Here is an 18350-nt window from a genome sequence, read left to right on the forward strand (position 1 = left end):
GCGAGGGAAATACACTGGATGGGAGTAGCGATCCACTTGTCAGCCAATAGGCCCAAACATGCAGCAGCTATAGCTGCAGGCCGCGGGACGAAGAACAACTCAACTCCCGGCCCACTCGACGATGAGCAGCCATGTCCATGCCAGTCGTCGTGTACTTTTCTGCGCCGTACCTATCATTTCGTCTCTCTTTAGCTAGTGATCTGTTCGTCGTCACGGGCGACGGCGCGTGGTGTGGATGGAGGACCGATCATTCCGCCGGTCATTAGTCCACGAGATACATCGATGGCACACGAACGCGCATCGACACCGACGACGACAGAGGAGAAGAAACAAGCTAGGTGTTGTTCAGGGTCATCAAGAAGCTGCTGATCGACGACGAATAATGATGATATCACGCTCCACCTTCTGTTTTCTATCTGTTTGTTCTTTTACAGTATACATATTATGTCGTTCGTCCAATAGTTTTTCGATGTGGCTAGCTATACACACACGCATGCATGTCTGCCATGGCAATGGTCGTCCGGCAACTGATTGCCATGCTCGAGCGAGCTTTGGGTTCGAGGCGAGGCATGCACGCGCAGCCACGAAGTGATGCGCTCCATGCCCTGCAACGACGGAATGGAGTGCGTGCGTACGTGGAGGCGATCGAGCAATGATGCCCTGGAAGCATCGATCGATCGAGGCCATACGCACGTCGCAGGGACACACAGCATGTATGTACAGCTCCAAGGAGCAGAAACGCATGAGAGGGAGGAGGAAAGGAAGCGACGACGGTGGAATGGAACGCGCGCGCGGGGAGAAGAAGCTTGATGCTCACATTATCACATGCATGCGTGTGTGTGTGCTATCAAAAGCGCGGTAAGAGTGTGCCACAAGTGTCTCTCTGTCCATCCATCCATCCATCCATCCCTGCGTGTTGTGCGGTCCCCTTCGCTTCACCAAACGCCATCGCCGCCGCCGGCCTTATTCCGGCCACTGCACGTAGGACCAAAACAATAGTAGCAACCCCTATATATGTGTGGTCGCTGGGATCCCGGCCTGACGGCTTGTTTGTGACCAGCTAGGCACGCATTCTTCTGGCCCTTCTATTATGTGCACACGAAGGATGCACATCACAATCACACTAGTACATACTCTCTCTGTTTATTTTTATTTGTCGCTAGATAGTGTAAAATTGCACTATTCAACGACAAATAAAAAGAAACGGAGGGAGGGAGTAGTTCGTTATCAGCTAGCTAGCGTACCGCCAAATTCATCAGTTGTTGCCGGGCTTTCCGGCCGGCAGCCACCGCCGTGCGTGCCGAGTTGCTATATCGATCTAGCTAGCTAGCTAGACTTTTTGCCGCTTACGCCAAGCTGCTAACTAGTAGGATGGATGCTGCAGGATCGATGGGTCTCTTGCCGCCTACTAGCTCGGATCTCACACACATGTTACCGGCATGCCCTGCCTGCCCCGCGTTTCCCCATTATACCTTACGAAAAGGACTTGCAAGGCAGCAGGCACACAACCTTACGAGACGCACGCACGAACGGCGGTGGCCGGTGCATGCTGGGCGGTGCACTCCGGTCAGGGGAGGAGGAGTAGTGGGCGGCGGGCCAGCCGTAGCCGACCGACGACGACGACGAGCCGTCGTCCCCATCCGCATACTGCACCGCCCCACTTTGCTTAACTCGATCAGGGTCACGTCACGCAGGAGGTCGGTGGTCTCTTCCCGTTACTACCGAACGGAGCCCTGCAACAATTCCTGTCCGAATTGTTTTTTTAATTTATATAAGTTTTTAGCTGAAAAAATTCCTCTGTGCAAACGAACAGGCCCTTATATCACTGAAGTGCAGTAGTATAACAATGACGGCTGCAGCAAGAGCTTTTCATCCATCCAATCCGTGGATGGGTACTGATGGATCCATCTTCCATGCACGCACACATCTCCCTGCAGGCCCGACCTCAACGACGACACACTGAATAAGAAGAAGAAGAAGAAGCGACTATAGCTGTGTGTCTGCATGCAGTCTGCACCATCCACCACCACCACCCACACATGTCCATGGCAGTCCCCGGCCGTCGCTTAACTCTCTAGAGACGACCGAATAAACCCCTCAATTAATAGGGATATCCATGCCCTAAACCTATCCTGTTATTGTTAATAATATAAGTGCCCTTTTTTTAAGGGGGAGATGCTGCTACATGCTTGCTGCTTGGTGGACGTACGGGAGGACGGCAAGAGTCATCAGCTGCCGCGGCGGCCTCGGCACACAAAGGATGAGCATGGCGTGCCGTTGCAGCTTTCCGACCGATCGGGCCGGCGATCTGCGCGCGCTGTTCCTGTTATTCCGCCACAGGCTGGCCCGCCGATGATGGGGCGGAAGCTAACAGCTAGTAGAGAGAAGAAGGGAGGGAGAGGATGAAGAACTACTGACGCCGGCCGGCCACCATGCATGTGTGCAGCTAGCAGCGACAGATGGAAAAGCGCAGCGCTTTAGGAAATGTGTGGCGATCGGCTGCTGCATGCGTTCGGTGACTGGCACTACTCTCCTCACATGCATCGACCGTGGCCCAAACAAATTAAAGCAGAGACGATGTGGGTCGGTGGTGGTCTACCACAGACACCGGTTTAATTAGCGAGCCAGCCGCGCGCGCCGCTGCTGAATGAAGGCTCCATCTCTCTGAAAACGTGTCGCCCAGGGAGCTAGCAAAACCGCATGATCATTCTCCATCCTCATCAGGGAAGAATGTCGCCGCGCGCGCAGCCGAGCCGACAGTGGCGAGCTCTCGCATGCGGCAGTTTCTTCCCCCTCGGGATCAGCGCGCGTGATGAGAGAGATCGCTCTTCAGCCTGCATGATCATTAGCAGCTCCCTCTCCCTGCCCCGCGGGCCGGCTTCTTGCATTGTGGCTACCCTAGCTAGCTTATATATAGGCGGTCATATATAGCTCATCTCTCGTGTCTGTTTGACCTCGATCTGCTGATGATCCATGGCCATCGTCCATCCATCCATCCATCCATCCATCTCAGAGCACGCAGCTAACTAATCTACTAGCTAATAACAGTGTCAGTTCTTCTCGGTTCCAGTAAGTGACTCAATTGATGGTTGGATGGATGGATCTGACGAGAAGGGAGAGGAACGAACGGACAGAAGGGGCCCGGCGCCGGTATGCGCAGAATTATTATAGTCACTCTCTCGCCCGCGACCGCGAGAGGAACATGATCGATGCCGAGGCCAGCTGCTAATTGCGCAACCGACCGGCGGGGCCCCGTGCATGTCGTCTGGCCACCATGGTCCTTTTCGCCTCCCCTATGCACACCTATCTCGAAGGGTCGTTCTGCAGCACTGCTGGATGGATGTAGACTCATGTGGATGGTCCCTAAACCAAAAAAGCGCATCATTGTTCTCTTGCAGTGCCGATGCCAGATCACTGCTGGACTGAATATATAACACATCTATTTTGCTCAACTACTCCGGCTCATGCTTCTATATATGCAGGTACTATATAGAGCTTGTTTGCTGGTCAAGTATACACCACAAACTGTTGCGGACTATCAAACGCCTAACTTTTCAGCCCGTCTCTATAAAAATCGCTTTGATGAAAACCGTTCAAAATCAACGTGAACAGACAATCGAGAGTACCTGGCCTCTGGCCTTGTAAACTTGAAAAGGTTAGGTTTTGTTTCTGAAAAGAGGTGGAGCTTTCAACTTTCTTTGCTTGAACAAAAAGAAAAGATCTATATAGATATATCCGTGCCCTACCTTACCCCAAAAAGTATGGCCACAATTGCCTTAATTTATCATCTAGCTATATGTATGTGGTCTCGTTGAATTGACACACATTTATAACGATCGTTAACAATCAACACTAGCTACCTTGTAGATTTCTTTGACGACTCAACTAATGATGTACCGTTAGTTATAGTTGGGTTCTAGTGTAAATTAAAGTTGGCCATCAGGGCATATAGAAGTCGTGGCACTGTTAGCAAACTTTTACGGTTAGTAGATTAAGGAGGGGGAAAAAAGGCACCACACACGCAAATTGATAGTGAAGTACATCTGTCGCTTTCACTGCATCATTGTAAATATCTTTTCTTTGATCACGAGTTGATCAACAGCTAGCTAGCTAGCTAGCAGGCAATGAGAGCCGGAATGATGTGGGGGTTCCCCAAATTTGATCCAGTCTTCTTATCAAACAAGGGTTTCTTGTTGCGCCCAGTAGCGGCTAGGTGGCATCATGCTCTGCACAACATGTTTTTGTAATGCATGCCTACGCCCTTCTTAACAGTGGCAGTGTTATCGACATGCATCATAATCCGCACTGATCGTGTACGTTTCTGGAAGTGTAATCGATTAAATGCCTATATGGCCATGGCTAACATATATATGCAATTAGTCCCTCATCAGTTTGGTGCATGTTAGTTCTAAAGCTGACCACACAAATTCATAATCAAGGAATATAATAATGACAAGCAGAGAAGCAGGTATGTATTGCATGACAAGCAGAGAAGGTATTTTTCGATTTCTGTCAAGTGATGCGCCGACTGTCCTGTTATTAGCTAATAACTTGAGAGATGTTGCCGGTTTTTTTATTTGACTTTTGTTAGTATAAAGTTAAACTATCCAACATAAACAAAATGGAGGTAGTAGTATGAATTATATAGATTTATATGAGATAATAAAAACATTTCCTGGATTAAATAAAAGACCCTGCGCTTACATCACATATTACATACAAAAATACACAATTCCAGACTGATCAGGTCGTGAGTTCAATCAACAGAAACCTAGCTATAGCTAGTGCAGCGATACAGTGGGTTCGTTTCATCATGATGCCCTAGACAACTGTACGGGGCCTGCCACCCTCTCAGTTTGCCGAGTGTGATTTGTCCATCGGTCATCCGGGCAGCATGTTCCTCTATAAACAGCTGAAAGCACAGCGGTGGTACCGTTTGTAAGAACACGCACTTGATTGCAACAGAAAACAGACTTAGCCGCAGAAGAAAAGCATTTCTACAATCAAGCTAGCATCCATTCCCTATTTGGTCAAAAATGGGATACTATCGTATAGAGATGTATGAATGCACTAGATCTAATAGTTACGGTTGACTAAAAAATTGCTAGTGAAATTAACTAGCTAACAAATAACAAAAACAAATAGCAAGCCAACTATTAACTAATTTGTTAAAAGTAGCTAATAGTTGAACTATTAGCTAGAATGTTTAGATGTCTTCAACTAATTAATTTTAGCAGCGCTAACTATTATTCCCTCCATCCCATAATAGTAGTCTTTTCTTACATTGCTAATTAATGTTTGGATGTCTTCAACTAATTAATGTTTGGATGTCTCCAAGTAGCTAGCTAATTAGGCTTTTCTTACATTGCTATCGGCAGGATGCGCAGTATACTTCACGCAGGGTCAATCCAAGACAGGCTACTGCTATCAAGGTTCTTTTGTTCTGTGGCGGTACTGCAGTACATGCATGGATGGACATGGACCATGGAGATCCAAGAGACCAGTCCAGAGAGAGTGGGATTGAAATAAAGGGGAAGAAGAGTAGCGAAGAAGAAGCAGGCGTGATGTCACCTGCGGGGCCCGCGCGGGCCCACAGGCCTTCATTCCCCTCGCCCACGCGCGATGGAAAAGGAGGGCGGCCCCCGTCGCTTGCTCCCTTTTTTATACTCGCCACCTTCTCCCCCCTCCTTTCTCCTCCTTCATTCTGTTCTATACCTCTCCAGCACAAACCTCCCCTCCTCAAGCTGTTTATTCTCCCCAAAACAAGCCGGCTAGCTAGCGCTCTTCCGAGAGATCAAGAACACATGCGCACACTCTTTCTCTGACAAGAGCTTGTGTTCTGCAACTGACCAGTATATACATCGAACCTCTATCTAACAAGGTGAGTTTCATGCAAGGCTTCGAATTAATTGTACTGGTTGTGCACATGTCTTGGCCGATCGATCCGGTGAGGTGTATGTGTGTTGATCTGTTATTATTATCTAGCTTGGCCGTTTCATTTTGATCTGATTCTATTTGATCTCTTCTTTTATTATTCTCTGCTCGAACCATAACTGACAGACAAATGCTAAGACACCCCATGTTTTCCTCTTCACCAGCTTCTTCGATCCAGACATACAGACCCAGCGCCAGAGCCTTATTAACTTATTATTACATCATAGTGCGGTGTTGGTGTACCATATATATGTCGACCGATAACTGAAAGAAGGTTAGTAACTAGTAATAAGAGGAAAACCAGTGCACTTTAGTAGAACTAATTAAAGATGTGCCTATATTTTCAGACAACATCATATGGTTACAATTGTTAAATTCACTTATATGTATGCATGTATTTATCTAGAGATTTTTTGGGGACTATAGTAGATTCCTATAATATCAATATTTTTCCTTGAGTACCTGCTACCGAAATAATAGGCAAAGATCATGATTTTTATTAGTAACTCAAAGTTCTACATTTGGAAACAATCAGAATGCGTGTGTGTGAAACAACATTCATCTGATTATAGGCCATGTTTGGTTTTATGAGACTAAACTTTAGTCACTCTTTTTTAGTCCTTCAATTACCAAAAGAATAGGACTAAAGAGGGGAGGAAATCTGATTTATTCCCTTTTAGTCTCAATATTTAGTTATTTAGAGACTAAAATAGACTAAAAGGGAGAAACTAAATTAAGTTTAGTTAGTCCCATGAAACCAAAACAGCCCCTAAGCTCATGTACAATCATATTTTCATCTCTCTTTCAGAAAACACATGAGGCCTAGTTTGGATACTTTGGGATTGAAGTGTTTTCAAGGGATTGGAGAGGGTGTAAATCTCCAATAGATCAAATACTCTCTCAATACATCTTAATACACTCCAATCCCACTCATTACTAGAGTATCCAAACTAGGCCTGATGGATATTTCCTCACCCCGGCCTGAAAAAAAACATTTTTTATACCATGATCATACCCGATTCATTTATCTGCTTTATTTTACTTGTCACAAAAATATAAATGGACGATATTGGTGTAATCAGCAAATATATATATACGTTGCCGCACGCACCTAATTAGGCGTGGGGCAAGCATCAAATCATAACTGTTAACGTGGTTATCAATTACTCGAGGTTAACACTAGCTATAGAGGCTATATGTTTTGCATACATAATCATCTTGTGCATAATAATAAAGATGTATATATACATGATATATAGTTGTATTTGAACACATGCATCTTCGTGTTTCAAAAAAAATGTCCGATTTCATTGCATGCGTGTTGTTTGATTTGGTGAAATAGGAGCATATATATATGTGACTACGTACACACAGCTGATACAAAGCCGAAAATATATGTGATGCTAGCTAGGAAAATATATAATCTGTATGCAGCTCATTTGGATGGAAGGAAATTAACCACAACTGGATCTACAAAGACGTACGTTCTACATAGCCAGGACCACCGTCTAGATCTCTCTGCCACTCTGCTTCATGTAGATCTTTTTCTTTGATGTGTTTGTCACTGTAATCTGTGAGTCCTACCCATCATTTTGGTTCCATCTGTTCATCCTTATATAGTGCCTTCAGTGATTCAGCCAGCCTTATATTTAAGAAATGGGCACATTGTTATAATTAAGGAGTCTCATTGATCATTTAATTTACGTTTTGATCATTTCACAATCCCCATATATACAGAGAGATATAGAGAGAGGATACAAAAACATTGGTAAATATATAGAGGATCCTTTTTCACTTATGACTTGCCTAGTGGTGGGGCAGGAAATATGGAAGGAGATCCACCACTGAAGACTGAATGGAAAGTTACCTCTATACTCGCTCATGCATTCATATGCATGCTGCAGCATGCACCCCACAAGAGGCCAAATTAAAGGGAAACATCAAAAATGATTTAGTCCCAATGGCCTGGCCTGGACCTATAGGGTGCCATGCCTGCATGAACCCAGCGGCCCAGCCACACAAAATGCATGCTAGCTCCTCCTCCCACGCTCCCAGCAGAGGGGCCAATTAAGACGCAGCTCTCCTAGCTATTAGCTAGCGCGGGCGCACAGCAAATATAGGCAGGGCCAGGGCGCGAACGAGGTGCTCCCTCCCTCCTCCTGCAGTGGCTGTGCCATGGAATTCCTCGACAAAGAGACAGCGCGGTCAGAGGCGGTGCAGGCAAACCAACCGGGAGTCTCGTGTGTGTGCCCCAGCCGCTGCTAGCAAGCTTTTCTGTGGCTCTCCACTCTCCCTCCTCTGCTGTCTGTCTCCCTTTGCATGCCAGACAGTGCCTTGCCGCCCGGCCGGCTCCGCGCTCCGTGTCCGTGGTGGTGGTGGCCTGCCCGCGCGCTCGGCTCGGCGGAGGATGCCGGGCGCGGGGCCGGTACGGTCAGTGCGGCAGCAGGGTAGCTTTGCAGGCCTGATCCAAGAAAAGGGCCGCCCTTCTATTCGCCTTTCCGTCGCAGCCCCACCAGGCGACCAGGCCTGTATATCCGTGGTGTTTTTTTAGAGTTTAATCACTACGACTACGACGCCCGGCCGGCCGCCGGCAAGCAAAAAGCATGCATATGCATGCGCGCTGCCTCCGATCCGGCCGGGGGGAAAAACTAGCAGATGCCCTCCTTCAGGTTTTGTTATCTCTACTGTGTATTTCCATCATCTGTTCATATTAATTTCAGCACAGATGCACATAATTAATTAAGCTGCTCTCTCTCTCTCTGTGCGAGCATTATGGTCAGCATGAGAAGGAGATGATTAGCAGTTAGTATATCTGTGCATAGTAAGAATTAACATGCATACGTATGCTGCGTTCATCCAGCACTCTAGTGATTTTAGAGCTAGTAAGTACGTAGGAGCAGGCCTGTTATTGGGAGGTTGTCGTACATCTACACTGAAGGAATGACTGACTGCAGGTTGCACGAGAGATGGCAGGCAGACCATGCATCCTGCGGCTGCACCGCCGCTATAATTCCCTGCCCACACACACAACAGTCGACACTATCATTCGCAGGCCCTGTAGCTTTCCTACAATTGTCCAGCCTGCGTCCTGCCCCAGTATTTGCCGTACCATGTCCTACATCTCCTATCTAGTACTACGCGGAGTCTAAGGCTAGAGACGGAGCCAGAAAAAAGTTTAGGAGCGACTGAACTTAATTGCTGCAGTATAAAAGCTCATTCTACATTATATTATATATATTTTATATTAGAGGAGGCTATAATGTGACTCTATGGGATCCGAAGCGGTAGGGGGCTCGAGTCCCGCCCGCTCCACCGCTAGATCCGTCCCTGTCTAAGGCTATGTTAGTGTAAAATTGAGAACACAGAACTGTAGATGACACTGTTTAACATTATCTGTAGAGTGGGTTTGAAATATAGGAGACATAGAAAATAGGATTGGGGGTGTGTTGGAGATAGCCAAAAGCACTAGAGAAGTGCAGTCCCAACAGCGACGACAGGTTTGGCTGGCTGGATGACATTTTTCAAAAGCGCTGAAACCCATACACACACTAGACTGCAGCCCTCTTCAGTCTAGCTAGTCTGTCTCTCTCCAGTCTCCACTCTCCACTACACTACTGCAGCATGCTTGCTACTCATTCAGTGTATATATATATACTAGTATATCCTTGGAGCATGCACTCGCTGTTGGCTGTTGCCCTGGCCGGCCGGCGTTTATAAAAAAAAAAAGGATGCAGGCAGCAGGCTTGTTGAATCGAATGATGTGAGCACTTGCCGGTGTTTATATACTAGCGCATGCATGTATATATGCATGCCACTCGCGAGCTATATCATTTAGGGGCTGAGCAGGCGTGGTCGTCCGTCCCCTCGTCGCTGAATCTGATGCACATATATACTACCACTACCAAGGTGCAGGTGCAGGCGCAGGGTGATCATATGGAATCATGCGTGCCCCCGGGGTTCAGGTTCCACCCCACCGACGAGGAGCTCGTCGGCTACTACCTCCGGAAGAAGGTGGCCTCCCAGAAGATCGACCTCGACGTCATACGCGACATCGACCTCTACCGCATCGAGCCGTGGGATCTCCAAGGTACGCTGGCAGCTAGCAACAAGCAAGCAGCTCTCTAATATAATGTGTCCAACAACTCTCGATCTGTCCATATGCATGTTCCTGTCTGAACTGACGATGACCGACCTGCTTAAACTTCCATCGTGGCTGCTGCGGATCGATCAAATAAACTGAAGAACACTGCGGGATCGGCCGGTACGAGGAGCAGAGCGAGTGGTACTTCTTCAGCTACAAGGACCGCAAGTACCCGACGGGGACGCGGACCAACAGGGCCACCATGGCAGGGTTCTGGAAGGCCACGGGCAGGGACAAGGCGGTGCACGACAGGAGCCGCCTCATCGGCATGAGGAAGACGCTCGTCTTCTACAAGGGGAGGGCGCCCAACGGCCAGAAGACCGACTGGATCATGCACGAGTACCGGCTCGAGACCGACGAGAACGCGCAGCCACAGGCAAGCAAATGATCTCACCTGCAGGCTGCAGCTTACTCATCTACCTTTAATCACCCGCGCTTATTAGTATCACTATTAAGCACGCTACTCTTCTGTTTAAAATCTATTCTGAATCTCTCTTCTGCTAAAAATTTATTTATTTATCTATATGATAAAGCTTAATGATGTCTCAGTTACAGAGACCAAGAGATCGATCTCTCTTTAAAGTATTGCGCACAACTGCTAATATAGCAAAATTGGAGAGACCAATAGCAAATAAAGCAGCACAAGCACAGTTGCTAATCGCTTTCTAGCTCTCAGAAGAAACTTCCAAAGACTTCAATTCTTCTTCTCAGTAAAGTTAGGCAGCATATATATGCAGGCCTCTCACCAATCACAAAAACTTTTCCTATATAGATGCATGCATGCATGTCCCAATTAGGGTTTCCCAGTGTGAACCTTCTATTGCACGCGCAAATGTTTAATTTACCAGCTGTATGCAACTAGCTGTACTGCTGGCATACTCGTCAAAGTACCGATGGTAATGCTTCGTTCGGCACTCCACCACTATCGCACACAGTACGGAGATAGGCGATAATAAAGCCAAACGTTCTGCTTAATAACCTTTTGTAATCAATTCAATGCCGGCCGGCGGCCGCGCGCGCGTGCTGCAGGAAGAAGGCTGGGTGGTGTGCCGGGCGTTCAAGAAGAGAACAGCCTACCCAGCAAGGAGCATGGCGATGGCATGGGACCCCAGCTACGCCTACCGCGAGGCCAGCGCCACGGGCGCGGCCGCGTTCGTGGACCCCAACGCGGCGTCGTACACGCAGATCAGGCGCCAGCCCAACAAGAGCGAGCGCTTCAAGCAGGAGCTGGCCGAGCTGGACGGCGCCGCCGCGCTGCTGCAGTACTCCGCCAGCCACCTACTCGAGCTGCCGCAGCTCGAAAGCCCGTCGGCGCCGCTCGCGCCGGCCAACCCGAGCCAGGCGTCAGCGGCTGATGAGGCGGCGGTGGACGCCGCCGACAGCGGTCGGCGGCCGGGAAAGAAGGCGCGGGCTGATAAGGCGGCCACGGACTGGAGGGCGCTCGACAGGTTCGTCGCGTCGCAGCTCAGCCCCGCGGCGGCGTCGACGACCGCCGCCGCCAGCAGTGTGGCATGCTCGCAGGTGGACCACGTTGAGGATGACGACATGGCGGCATTGCTGTTCCTCAACAGCGACGACGGGAGGGACGAAGCGGAGAGGTGGACGGGGCTGCTCGGCCCCGCCGCCGGCGGGGACGGCGACTTTGGTCTTTGTGTGTTCGAGAAATGAGTAGCGGACGCTCGCGTGCGCGTGTCCAGGCCTGCAGTCCTGCACGGTGCGTCGCGGATGCATGCATACATGGGATGGTGCATGCGATGGTTATATAGCTGAAAGCTGGTCCTCTCTCTTTTTTTCCTTCTCTACTTTCCTTTGTATGTTTCCCAAGAGATGTGATTGTAATTTTCATCTCTCTGTGCAGACTGCAGAGTTATAATATGCATGTCATTCCGGCAGATGTGATTTCTTATCGTTGATGTGGCCTAAAATGCATAGCACTTTGTGACCTGGTTTGTCAGATAGCTTTCAGTGCCACCTGAAACTAGTCGTTGGGCTATTATTCCCTGGTGCACCGGACAATCCAGTGCTCCAGACCAGACAATCTGCAAGCAACGTTTCCTTTGTTTCTTGGACTTCACTTGATCTTCATAATATGTCTTCTTTTGAGGTGTTACTTTCCTCAATGTATTGGTCAAGTTAACTTTAGCATCCTGTGAACTATAATAATAAACGCTAGCAAACACATTAGTTCACAGGTTATGTTGATCACCAAACACCAAAACTTATTTAGCCAAATGGCTCGAGATCCATTTTTTTTACAGTAAATCCAAAAAAGTTATGATAAACCCGCACAAAAGAATCATTTCTCGGTGGTCTTCGTAGCAGAGGTTGATTTCTAAGAGAACAATCCTTTTTTTGGGGACCAACTTTAATAGTGCTACACGATAATGGACTTTCTACCAATTGATCAAAAAGAATGAAAATTTTAGCAACTTTGTGTTTTATGGAATTTATTTCTTTCACAGTTTGCATGCCATTCATATACTTATTTTCCTTATTTGTTTAAGTGAATTTGACTGAGCAGAGCATGCAACATCTCTATCTAAAAAAACTTACAACAAGTTCAGATATTGGGATTCACTCAACAAAACCTTAAAAATTTAATACATTTTGGCGTTAAGAATCAAGAGGTCTTCTTTTCTTCCTCTCTCAGCTCAAGCTTGCACCGGTAGAATTCATTCACTAGTACAATTTGGCTCTATACAAGCGGTAGGATTTTTACATCACAGGCGGTTCGGTTAGAAAACCGCCTGTGATGTCCCAGTCGGTTTAGTACGCCTGTGATGTAATAGTATCACAAGCGGTTTTTGTTTAGGACCGCCTGTGATGCTCTATCCTTTTCACAAGCGGACCCTAAGACAAAACCGCCTGTGATTGTAAAATTATGAAAATACAATTTAAATATGAAAATAATTTTAATTTTTAACAGAAATATGCAAATACAATCTAAATGAATTAATATTTAATTTTTAACAATAATATGCAAATACAATTTAAATGAATTATAATAGCACACATAGATAACTAGAGAGATTTTAAATTAATTGGCAACCACAATTCATAGTCGATCATACATGATAACAAATACAATTTGATTCATACAATTTTTCATGAACTACCATTTTTCCGCATGTATGGCTTTAAGTTCTTATCAATTTTCTTTTCCACACGCTTGATTCTATCTGGACCGTTAAAGACGAACATCTCTTCATACTTATTGTATTCCTCATCTTGGTCTCCCACATTCTCAACTCCAACAATTTTTTGCTTTCCAGAAATAACTACATGCATCTTCTCATCTGCTGGATCGAGTACATAGAACACTTGTGCAACACATTCGGCGAGAACCCACGGGTCATCTTTATATCCTACTTTCTTTAAGTCTACCAGTGTGAGTCCGTAGTTATCCACTATCACCCCCACGGGATGTTGTACCCATTGGCACTTAAACAAGGGTATTTTCATGCTTGGGCCATAATCAAGTTCCCATATTTCCTCTATGAATCCAAAATATGTGGTCTTCTGTCCATGTAGGTCAAAAGCATCGATACGAACACCGCTATTTTGTGCAACACTTTTCATGTCTTTTGATTTAGTGTAGAATGTGTACCCATTGATGTCATATGCTTGCCATGATGTCACAAAACATGATGGCCCAGAAGCCAAATTCTTCATTGTTTTCTCATCCGAAGAGTCTCCGAATGGGATGTTTTTGTCCATTAACCATTCGCTGAAACGATGTTTGTGCTCCCTCATGATCCAGTCCTCTGTGCGGTTCTGATTTTCTTTACGAAGCTCATTCAGGTGTTCCTCTATGTAAGGCTCGGCTATCGTGAGATGTTGTAGTACACTACCATGAGCACAATGTACTAGCTTGTAATCCTCAACGCGAAAAGTTTTCTTGCCCATTCTCCCTCTCCCACATAGTTTACCCTCATGTTTAGGTACAGGCACACCTATCATTGTTCCGTCACTGATGTAATCTATACAACTCTCAATCACTTCTTCTGTAGTGTATCCCTCCATGATTGAACCCTCTGGGTGAGCGCGATTTCGCACATAACCTTTTAATACTCCCAGGTATCGCTCCAACTGAAACATATGATGTAAATATAGTGGCCCTAATATTTTTATCTGATCCACGAGATGTATGATTAGGTGTACTTGCATATCAAAAAATGATGGAGGAAAACACATTTCAAGCTTGCACATAGTCTCGATGATGTATGCCTTTAGATAGTCCAAGTCTTCTAAAGCTATTACTTTTTGTGAAACCGCATTGAAAAAGTAACACAAGCGTGTGATGACAACTTTGACATGCTCTGTTTTGAGGGCTCTTACCGCAATTGGGAGGAACATCGTCATCATCACATGGCAGTCATGAGAGTTGTAGCCAAATAGAGACAAGTCCTTCATCCTGACTAGTCTGCTGATATTGGATGAGAAACCTGTGGGCACTTTGACCCCACGCAAACATTTGCAAATCTTTGTTCTCTCCTCAACTGACAAGTTGTAGCTAGCTGGGGGGAGGTAAGGCTTCCCTTTGCCACTATCCACTGGATGAAGTTCCGGTCTGATTTGAAGATCTACTAGATCATTGCGTGATTTAAGTCCGTCTTTTGTCTTACTCGGCATGCCCAACAAGGTTCCAATGATGCTGTCAAAAACATTTTTTGTTACATGCATCAAATCAATGCTGTGGCAAATTTCCATATCCTTCCAGTATGGGAGGTACTTGAAAAATATTGATTGCTTCTTGAAAGTTGTGTAATTTTGATTGTGAGACTTGGCCATTTTCAGTTTTAGAGATGGAAAAAGAGCCACTTGACATGGTTGAGAGCTCAGTTCGAGTCATCGAGACACATGTTGACATCATTCGCAGTCTAGTGACTGATGGGGTTGTGGATACTAGTGAACCGGAATCAGTGTACACACTTAAGACCACTTTGTTTCAAATTGGAGATGTATGCGACATGCTTGAGAAGTGTGCTCTGTCCATCAAAAAGTATGCTGACTCCAAGAGGGCTAAAATTATTCAAGATGAAGCCCTGCAATATGCTGAAGATGATGAAGCTGCAGATGATTTGGAGGAACTCCCAAGCCCAGATCTCCTTACTCAAGCCGACATATTGGAAAAATATTTTGGAATTGAGTATGATAGCGACCAGTCAAGGGGTTGTTGATGTTTAGTCCTAAACAACACGATATGAGTATCGTAGGTTTCACTCTTATAGATAATGTATTTTGTATGAACCTCTTAGAGAGTGTCAAGTCAATGAACTATCTTCGAGTACTATTGGGAAGTGTATCTCTTTGATGTATTTTTTTTTTCTAGTGATATCGATGGTGCCGAGTAGCACCAAATTTGGACTTGTGTCCATATCTATAGATGCTACTAGTTGAGCACTAGCTAGCTCCTACAATCTTAAGTGTGTAGACCCCAAGAAGAGATTAAGTCCTGTAGTCTACCACCTCCCGTTATTTGTGGGCTTCACCGATGGCTGGAAACATTTGGTGATAGCAAACGACCTTCGGGTTGAAGACGTCTGCGAGCTTGTTAAGGGGCCAGACGATGGTGAGCCGGTGTACTATGTCCGGATGTGTGGTCACAAAATTTAAAGCTGCCCCGGCTGCATGTGTGTGCTTCTCTTCTCTTAGGTGGGGTGCTAAGTGATCTTAGTAGCCGACATAAGAGAAGAGAAGCGCACAGATGAAGCCGGGGCGGCTTTAAATTTTGTGACCACACATCCGGACAGAGTACACCGGCTCACCATCGTCTGGCCCCTTAACAAGCTCGCAGACGTCCCCAGCCCGAAGGTCGTTTGATGTCACCAAATGTTTCCCGCCCTCGGTGAAGCCCACAAATAACGGGAGGTGGTACTGGTTTGGTAAAACCAGGACTTGTTAACTACAAGGACAATCCTGTCCCGCCACACTATGCTGTGGTCGAAGTTCTAGAAATCACAGACAATGGTTGTGAAGATTGGGAGATAGATTTTCCAGTTGAGGGGATCATAACTTTGCATGAGGCAATTAACGAGTTGGTCCTTTGGCATCGACGCGACATCAAGTTTGGTGATGAGCCGAATTCAACACCAATGCAACAAAAAGCCAGTTCAATCATTCCACACCCCATGGTGCAGGAAGATATGACACCGACCTCCAAAAAAATCGTTGAAACAATCATATCGCCTCTTGCGAAGGAACTCGACGAGGGGGACGTAGACAAAATTGTTCCTCAGAATGTCGACGTCAACATAAAAAAGGAACCAAAGGTTGGCACCAATGTTGAAGGGCCAACTATTTCAAAGAAGATTCATAAGCGAATCGCCACAGACGATGTCAAGAAACCGTCAGAATCAGTGGCACGCTACCTGCATAAATTGCAGAGAGTTATGACTAATCAATCAAAAGCAGTATCAGCATCTCATGGAGTAGGCACACGACCGGCCCAAATAGACAATTTCGAAGTATGGGAAGAAGATGGAATGATTCATACTCGAGAATCATTACGTCTTAAAACCAATATCTCGGTATACAAGAAGGAGGATGTTCCTCCTAAATTTGTGAATGGGAGGCCGTTCTTAACGACGGTGCAACTTTCTAAGTTGTCGACTCCGGAGATTAGAATGCATGAGTGGTACATGGTGGCTAGCAACAAATACAAACTCGAGGAATTCACATTTGTTGTGCCAGAAGATGCATTTTGGAGCAATGATCATATAAATCCTGTGCGGCATTTATTCTTTGACGATCTCTGGTCGTTGTACCACCGACAAAGGATGGAAACGAACTACTTAACCCTCTTCTGCTTGTAAGTACCTCTAAACTTTCATATTTGTTAGTTTTGTACACGCACACATAAACGAGAGTCTAACGATTAACACTATTACACGTAGGATGCAATACATGGATGATAAGAAGAAACAACTTAAGACAGGGTTTCTTGACCCGTTGATGATATCCCAAGCTCGCTACAAAGTAGTTGCTCGGAGGCAAGGAGAAGAATACAAAGACTTGGACGATGCTGAATTTGAGAAAGCCGTCAAACAGAATCAGAGAAAGAAAATGAAGGTAATGGCGGCATACATTGGACGAGCCATGTATAATCATGTACAACATGGCAAGGACTTAATAATAGCTCCGCACCACTTTAAGTAAGTTATCGACATGGTTTAATTTTGAACTATAAATTATGGCAATCGTGATATTAACATGTGTTTTCGTCTATGTCTATATAGTGACCACTACATTTGTATCATGATCTGGCCAAAGGATGGTAAAGTCGTGGTCTTCGACTCACTGAGAATGGAAAAGGCTACGTATAATGACTTCTTGAAGATTTTAGAGAAGTATGATTATTATTGCACACTTGTACTTATTACAACTTAACAAATGTATTCTTAATCTCACAATGCTATTCTTATATGCAGTGCATAACGTTTTTATTGGAAAGATCTTGGCGGCGAACATCCAGAGGACAAGCCTAATTTGTCAATATCATTATTTCCATATGGTGACAAACAACCTCCGGGTACTGTCCTGTGCGGTTATTATGTATGCGAATGGTGTCGTGTCACCTTCCATTACATGGTCAATCGTGAGGATGTAAGTTCGCTATCATTGTCTATATTGCAATTTTTATGTTATATTGTTGCTCATCACATTACTCTTAGCACCGATTGCTTTTTGCTTTCATTACAGGTTCCTAAATCTAAGATCAATGCTGAATGGTTAGAAAGAGATATGGTTTCCACCGGCGTGGCTAAGGTTGTAAGAGACTTGCTTTACTTTATGCGCCGTGAAGTTCTTCATCAACAAGGGCTATTCTACAATGTAAATGGAAATTTGCAAAAATTCCCAGAACTAAGTTTGTACACAATATCACACAGTGTTTAGGTCTTTAGTTAGGAACTTTAGATGTTTAGTTGTCTATGGAACTTTGAGATGTTGAGTTGTTATGCAACTTGATGTGTATATATGATGGAACTTGATATATATGTGGATATGAATCTGTGTATGTATATGGGGATGTTTGAATCTTTGTATGATGAATCTGTTTATGGAACCTGCTATATATGTGTTTGAATCTGTGTTTGAATCACAGGCTGTTATTAATTCTGTTTCTGTATATGAATCTGGAAAATATATATGAATCTGCTTCTGTATATGGATCTGGGAAATACAGGCGGCTTATAATTAAAACCGCCTGTGATGTGTGCCTATCACAGGCGGTTCTTTTAAACCGGACCGCCTGTGATGTGTGCCTATCACAGGC

At 45.6% G+C, this 18350-nt stretch overlaps 1 protein-coding gene across 3 annotated transcripts; it reads left to right on the forward strand.

Annotated features, from left to right (window-relative positions):
* Window positions 1–5700: 5700 nt before the first annotated feature.
* LOC103639595 (NAC domain-containing protein 37) lies at window positions 5701–12213 on the forward strand. Of its 3 annotated transcripts, XM_008662328.4 has the most exons (5): window positions 5701–5881; window positions 6099–6208; window positions 9847–10021; window positions 10177–10451; window positions 11105–12213. In XM_008662328.4, the coding sequence occupies exons 3-5, from the start codon at window positions 9868–9870 to the stop codon at window positions 11741–11743; spliced, it is 1068 nt and encodes a 355-aa protein (XP_008660550.1). In that variant the 5' UTR covers window positions 5701–5881; window positions 6099–6208; window positions 9847–9867; the 3' UTR covers window positions 11744–12213. The 3 variants fall into 3 exon arrangements, with proteins under 3 accessions (XP_008660550.1, XP_008660546.1, XP_008660548.1); XM_008662324.4 differs by lacking the exon at window positions 6099–6208 and having other exon boundaries at window positions 9841–10021; XM_008662326.4 differs by lacking the exon at window positions 6099–6208.
* The last annotated feature ends 6137 nt before the right edge of the window (window positions 12214–18350 follow it).

Source organism: Zea mays, chromosome 9 (genome assembly GCF_902167145.1).
Source record: "Zea mays cultivar B73 chromosome 9, Zm-B73-REFERENCE-NAM-5.0, whole genome shotgun sequence".
In the NCBI taxonomy this organism is placed as follows: Eukaryota; Viridiplantae; Streptophyta; class Magnoliopsida; order Poales; family Poaceae; genus Zea; species Zea mays.